The sequence below is a fragment of the Somniosus microcephalus genome, chromosome 21 (genome assembly GCF_052327205.1).
Source record: "Somniosus microcephalus isolate GS21.2 chromosome 21, FLI_Smic_1.0, whole genome shotgun sequence".
Classification (NCBI taxonomy): domain Eukaryota; kingdom Metazoa; phylum Chordata; class Chondrichthyes; order Squaliformes; family Somniosidae; genus Somniosus; species Somniosus microcephalus.
Genome location: NC_141007.1, coordinates 11,097,335 through 11,104,588, shown reverse-complemented (window position 1 = coordinate 11,104,588; position 7,254 = coordinate 11,097,335). Strand labels below are relative to the sequence as shown.

Here is a 7,254-nt window from a genome sequence, read left to right as displayed (position 1 = left end):
TTAAAAAAATAGAGAAATACTCACCAACCAATCACTTACCTGCTCCCTGGTGACGTCACACTCTGATTACTTTTTACCTCTCTCCCCGCTGCTGAGTTGGTAAGCCTTACCTCACTGCCGGTTTTATACTCGGCCTCGCTGCTCCCAGGTCCGATCTGGTCGGGCCTTACCTCACTGCCGGTTTTATACTCGGCCTCGCTGCTCCCAGGTCCGATCTAGTCGGGCCTTACCTCACTGCCGGTTTTATACTCGGCCTCGCTGCTCCCAGGTCCGATCTGGTCGGGCCTTACCTCACTGCCGGTTTTATACTCGGCCTCGCTGCTCCCAGGTCCGATCTGGTCGGGCCTTACCTCACTGCCGGTTTTATACTCGGCCTCGCTGCTCCCAGGTCCTGAATTTTTCAATTGACCCTCGGCATCCACAGCTTTTTTTGGGGAGAGAGCTCCAGATTTCCACCACCCTTTGTGTGGAGAAGTGCACGTTGAATAAGATCATGGCTGATCATCGACCTCAACTCCACTTTCCCGCCCGATCTCCATATCCCTCGATTCCCCTAGAGTCCAAAAATCTATCGATCTCAGCCTTGAATATACTCAAAGACTCGGCCTTCACAGCCCTCTGGGGCAGAGAATTCCAAAGATTCACAACCCTCTGAGTGGCAAAATTCCTCCTCATCTCAGTCTTAAATGGCCTACCTCTTATCCTGAGACTCTGCCCCCTAGTTCTAGACACTCCAGCCAAGGGAAACAACCTCTCAGCATCTACCCTGTCAATCCCCCTCAGAATCTTATATGTTTCAATGAGATCACCTCTCATTCTTCTAAACTCCAGAGAGTATCGGCCCATTCTACACAATCTCTCATCCCAGGAATCAATCTAGTGAACCTTTGTTGCACAGCCTCCAAGGCAAGTATATCCAAAACTGTGCTCCAGGTGTGGTCTCACCAAGGCCCTGTACAATTGTAGCAAGACTTCCTTACTCTGGTACTCCAACCCCCTTGCAATAAAGACCAACATGCCATTTGCCTTCTTTATTGCTGTACCTGCATGCTAGCTTTCTGTGTTTCTTGCACGAGGACACCCAAATCTCTCTGAACACCAACATTTGAAAGTTTCTTACCATTTAAAAAATATTCTGTTTTTCTATTCTTCCTACCAAAGTGAATAACCTCACATTTCCCTACATTATACTCCATCTGCCACCTTACTGCCCACTCACTTAGTCTATCTATATCCCTTTGCAGACTCTGTGTTCTCCTCACAGCTTACTGTCCCACCTAGCTTTGTATCATCAGCAAACTTGGATACATTACACTCGGTCCCTTCATCTAGGGTTAGGGGTTGGGGTTGGGGTTGGGCATTAGTAGTTAGGGTTAGAAAGCACTATTGACCGCTACTGTCACCAGACGCATCCCTTTCGTTTCCTGTTTCCACCTCCTGCAGATAAGACACAAACAAGCTCATGAATACCCGATACCCGCCCCCGGTCCGCCCTGATACCCGCCCTCAGTCCGCCCCGATACCCACTCCGATACCCGCCCCGATACCCGCCCTCAGTCCGCCCCGATACCCACACCCGGTCTGCCCGGCTACCCGCCCCCGGTCCACCCCGATACCCGCCCCCGGTCCGCCCCGATACCCGCCCTCGGTCCGCCCCGATACCCACACCCGGACCGCCCCGATACCCGCCCCCAGTCCACCCCGATACCCGCCCCCGGTCCGCCCCGAAACCTGCCCCGATACCCGGCCCCAGTCCGCCCCGAAACCCACCCCGATACCCGGCCCCGATACCCGCCCGTCCGCCCCGATACCCGGCCCCGATACCCGGCCCCAGTCCACCCCGAAACCTGCCCCGATACCCGGCCCGATACCCGGCCCCGATACCCGCCCTGGTCCGCCCCGATACCCGCCCCCGGTCCGCCCCGATACCCGCCCCCGGTCCGCCCTGATACCCGTCCCCGGTCCACCCCGATACCCGGCCCGATACCCGGCCCCGATACCCGCCCCCGGTCCGCCCCGATACCTGCCCCCGGTCCGCCCCGATACCTGTCCCCGGTCCGCCCCGATACCCGCCCGGTCTGCCCCGAAACCCGTCCTGATACCCGGCCCTGATACCCGCCCCGAAACCCACCCCGATACCCGGCCCCAGTCTGCCCCGAAACCCACCCCAATACCCGGCCCCGATACCCGCCCCGAAACCCATCCCGATACCCGGCCCCGATACCCGCCCGTCCGCCCCGATACCCGGCCCCGATACCCGGCCCCAGTCCACCCCAAAACCCGCCCTGATACCCGGCCCCGATACCCATCCCTGTCCGCCCCGATACCCGCCCCAGTCCGCCCCGATACCTGCCCCCGGTCCGCCCCAATACCCGCCCCTGGTCCGCCCCGATACCCGGCCCCAGTCCGCCCCGAAACTCACCCCGATACCCGGCCCCCGATACCCGCCCCGGTCCTCCCCGATACCTGGCCCCGATACCTGCCCCAGTCTGCCCCGAAACCCACCCCGATACCCGCCCCAGTTCGCCCCGATACCCGGCCCCGATACCCACCCCAGTTCGCCCCGATACCCGCCCCTGATACCCGCCCTGGTCCGCCCCAATACCTGGCCCCTGTCCGCCCCAATACCCGCCCCGGTCCGCCCCGATACCCATCCCGGTCTGCCCATCGCCTTCACTCGAGCTGGTGTCAGCCCCGGGCCCACTGCCAGGGCTGAGGCTCCGATTCCCGGGTCACAGGCTCAGGGCTCCCGGCACTGGGTCTCCGAGAGGAAGCTCAGCCTCAACGCCATTTCCCCGCCGCTTGCCCACTGCCCGCTCCATTCCGGCCTGGATCTAATTTTAAGGTGATGCCCCCTTGTTCTGGACTCCCCCCACCAGAGGAAATACCTTTAATCTTCTGAAAAGTCATCAGTCAAGCCTATAGTCAAGCCCAGGTAAATGTGCAGGGTCTAACCCATTGTGTCGCCCAGTCCCAATACTTGTGTCAGGTTATAGTTTGTTTAAGATGTTTTTATTATTTTTCAAGCATATTGGACTGGCGATGTTCTCTCCTACAAAGAAGCCAAAGCGAATCTACCAGATGGCCTACGGAGTGTTGAACCTGCCTCGGAACGTGCTGCTGGATTGGTCTTTCGGGCACTCGCTCATCAACTGTCACGTGGAGCACCATTTGTTCCCCACGCTGTCTGACCACATGTGTCTAAAGGTAGCTGTGATAGGAGGGTTAGAATACCAGAGGGAGGAGCGTCAGTGGTAGAGTGAGGGTACTAGAGGGATGGGCTGTGATGGGAGAGTTAGGGTACTAGAGGGATGGGCTTTGATGGGAGAGTTAGGGTACTAGAGGGATGGACTGTGATGGGAGAGTTAGGGTACTAGAGGGATGGACTGTGATGGGAGAGTTAGGGTACTAGAGGGATGGGCTGTGATGGGAGAGTTAGGGTACTAGAGGGATGGGCTGTGATGGGAGAGTTAGGGTACTAGAGGGATGGGCTGTGATGGGAGAGTTAGGGTACTAGAGGGATGGGCTGTGATGGGAGAGTTAGGGTACTAGAGGGATGGGCTGTGATGGGAGAGTTAGGGTACTAGAGGGATGGACTGTGATGGGAGAGTTAGGGTACTAGAGGGATGGGCTTTGATGGGTGAGTTAGGGTACTAGAGGGATGGACTGTGATGGGAGAGTTAGGGTACTAGAGGGATGGGCTTTGATGGGAGAGTTAGGGTACTAGAGGGAGGGACTATGATGGGGTCAGCGCCATTTCGTGACCCTGACTGTTCTGATAACAAGAAAGTGGGTAATGATTTGCTGATCTGTCTGAACCTCTTCCTTTTATCCTTGGCAGGTGAAGCCTATTGTATCGAAGTACTTCAAACAACACAACATCCCTTACAACGAGGACACCTACCTCTCTCGCCTTCACTTGTTCATTGACAAGTATGAAGAATTGATGGTTAACGCACCGCGGCTAACCGAGTTAGTGGGGATTCAGTGAGAAGGTGAACAGGCTGCCTCCCAGTGTGGTATCCTCTGAACACTGACCATCCACAAAGATGGGTTACTGAGCATTATACAACTGTTTAAAGGGGAAATCACACAACGATTTAAAGGGGAAATCACACAACTGTTTAAAGGGGAAATCACAGCTATTTAAAGAGGAATCACACACCTGTTTAAAGGGGAATCACACACCTGTTTAAAGGGGAAATCACCCACCTGTTTAAAGGGGAAATCACCCACCTGTTTAAAGGGGAAATCACACAACTATTTAAAGGGGAAATCACACACCTGTTTAAAGGGGAAATCACACAGCTGTTTAAAGGGGAAATCACACAACTGTTTAAAGGGGAAATCACACAGCTGTTTAAAGGGGAAATCACACAACTGTTTAAAGGGAAAATCTCACAACTGTTTAAAGGGGAATCACCCACCTGTTTAAAGGGGAAATCACACAACTATTTAAAGGGGAAATCACACACCTGTTTAAAGGGGAAATCACACAACTGTTTAAAGGGGAAATCACACACCTGTTTAAAGGGAAAATCTCACAACTGTTTAAAGGGGAATCACCCACCTGTTTAAAGGGGAAATCACACAACTATTTAAAGGGGAAATCACACACCTGTTTAAAGGGGAAATCTCACAACTGTTTAAAGGGGAATCACACACCTGTTTAAGGGGGTAGTGCGCAATGTTCCTGTTAGCTTTTTTTGGATGCGCGGCCCCTTCAAAATACCCCACGCATGTGCAGTTTTTCCCATTAAAAAGCCGTTGAACCGGCTGCGCAGGAAGTCCAGAGAGCTGTGCGGCCGCGAACATTGGTAGTATGTAAGTACCAGGGCAGTGTTTGTAAAGATAGTCTCACCGTCACCCCTCGTAGCCCCGGCCAAAATCTCTTGTGTATGTCGTGCTCCCAAAGACAGGGCTCCATCATTCATACAGCTCTGCCCAGCCCAATTCTGGTCAGGAGCTGGACACCACACTCAAACCAGCCACTGTAACACGTGTACCTGAGTGCTCCCGATAGCTCACCTGGGAAAGGCAGTATATACCTGAGCCTCCGATAGGCTCGGCTGTGATGCCCCCTCATTGGTCGAAGCCCTGCCAGCAGCTGATGGTCACAGCCCATAAAATATGGCCACTTGCGGAAATGTCAGCTGTGGCTCAGTGGGTAGCACCCTCGCCTCTGAGTCAGAAAGTTGTGGGTTCAAGTCCCACTCCAGAGACTTGAGCAAATAATCCAGGCTGACACTCCAGTGAAGTACTGAGGGAGTGCTGCACTGCCGGAGGGGCCGTCTTTTAGATGAGACGTTAAACCGAGGCCCCGTCTGCTCGCTCAGGTCGATGTATTCGAAGAAGAGCAGGGGAGTTCTCCCCGGTGTCCTGGCCAATATTTATCCCTCAACCAACATCACTAAAAACAGATTATCTGGTCATTATCTTTTTTTTATTCATTCAGGGGATAACGGCATCGCTGGCAAGCTCGATACTCTAATGGGCTCTCGCTGTTGCATGGAGACTAACATTGCATTACGGTCTATGTACTGAAAACATTGTAATTATTACCTTTCTGTTTAGTTATGATTCGTTGTTGTTTAATTTGTAAATAAATACCACAATTAATTTAAGCTGTATAACTGGCCTTTGTGTGATATTTCCGCCTTTGCGGGTAGACTGGAGATTGGTGGGAATCCAATGTAATTTCCCAATAGCCAGATCACCACAGCGGGGCTCATCGTGTGACCTGGGCCGTGTTAACTCGAGTGAGAGCGGAACTCGTGAGTAACTGCTCTCCTGTTTAAGAGGGACAGCGTTTGCTCAGGGAAAATGCTGAGTAGCCTGGAGAGAATAAACTATTCAGTAGTTCTTGTAAAGTCTGTGGTTTGTGCAGTTAATAAATACACAGACTTCAGAAGTAACAAACAAACAGGTCTTTACTATTCGAAGGTCCGGGCGAATCTGCCCCAGCAATCCTGCTACAACACTTATATACTGGTGTGGTCACTATCGGTATTACAGTATACAGAAGCCAAACAAATAGTGCCACACCTAAAGTAGTTCCCTTAAAGGTGAACGGTTACATTCAATAGTTCCCTTAAAGGTAGACGGGTACATACACTACAATCCTCCCTTTTTAGCTTATTACTTACAGAGTCCCCGTTAAACATACATATCGTCAACTTCCTATAAAACAAATTACAGATATAATCTCGGTGGAGTCAATGTCATATAAAACAATTTACAAATATAATCTCGGTGGAAACAGTTCACAGGTTCAGTCTCTGCGGAAACAGTTCATAGATTCAGTCTCTGATCTTGACTCGTTCCGAACAACATTTCTTTGGTGTAGCCGGATTACCTGGCTAGCGTGACTCCTCCATAGCCTTTTTCTTGACGTAACAGCTTCAATCTTCGTCCTGTTGAACCAGCAGTGCGGACTTTTACAACCAACTGGCTGTCTTGACATTTTCCAGTTTTTCAACTAATTTAGCTCCTTTCGTAATGTCCCGCCTGGAATGGTAGAAGTGCTAATATTTTAGACAGTTATTATCTTCTGCTTCTTCTTTTTCTTTTCTGCCCTTTTGAAACTCTCGGAGCTCCTTTCTCGGCTGCCAGCTGTAGCGCCACCAACTCTCTATGTTCCTTAGACCTTAAGTGCTTCCTCTGGATTTCAGCACTTTGAGAGTTTTCATCACAAGCTGGGCAGACCACATCCTCGTAATATTCAGTGTCACTCAACAGGTCATGTTAATATTCGGGTTCGTCCTGAGTTAGGCCAGCGAGAGAGACTTCTTCTTCCTCCTCACCCGTCTGGACGTTAGCTGACGGTGGTTCCTTCCCTAAACATCTTTCTTGAAAAGCCTTCTTCATGCATTCATATTCATCCCGCTCTTCCTGGGTTATCTGCCACTCCTTCACGACGGACCTCATTTGTGAGTTCAATACCTTCCTTTCCATCGGTAATTGCGTTATCAGGCTATTTAGCCCTTCTACTGAAATAACGGTTTCCACATTCTTCTGTTCACCTTGACGTGATTCAACGTACTTTTGGCATCCTTGTAAAATTTGTGTTGCCACCTCAGCTATCTCCGTGACTTTTGAGAGCTCCGAACTCGTTCCCCCTGAAGATTGAAGCTCGTGTTCAGATTGTTCCCCTTGCAGAGTCTTGTCCTTCAGCATATGAAGGAGTTGGCTGACCGTTAACTCTTCCCTGGGAACACGGTGGATCAGAGTCTTCTCCATTTCCTCCACCTCTTT

The 7,254-nt window shown here is 51.7% G+C and overlaps 1 protein-coding gene across 1 annotated transcript; it reads left to right on the top strand.

Annotated features, from left to right (window-relative positions):
- Positions 1 to 262: 262 nt before the first annotated feature.
- LOC147102589 (uncharacterized) lies at positions 263 to 5,633 on the top strand. Its single transcript, XM_085963236.1, has 2 exons — positions 263 to 3,207; positions 3,842 to 5,633. The coding sequence occupies exon 1, from the start codon at positions 1,463 to 1,465 to the stop codon at positions 2,714 to 2,716; it is 1,254 nt and encodes a 417-aa protein (XP_085819362.1). The 5' UTR covers positions 263 to 1,462; the 3' UTR covers positions 2,717 to 3,207; positions 3,842 to 5,633.
- Positions 5,634 to 7,254: the final 1,621 nt, after the last annotated feature.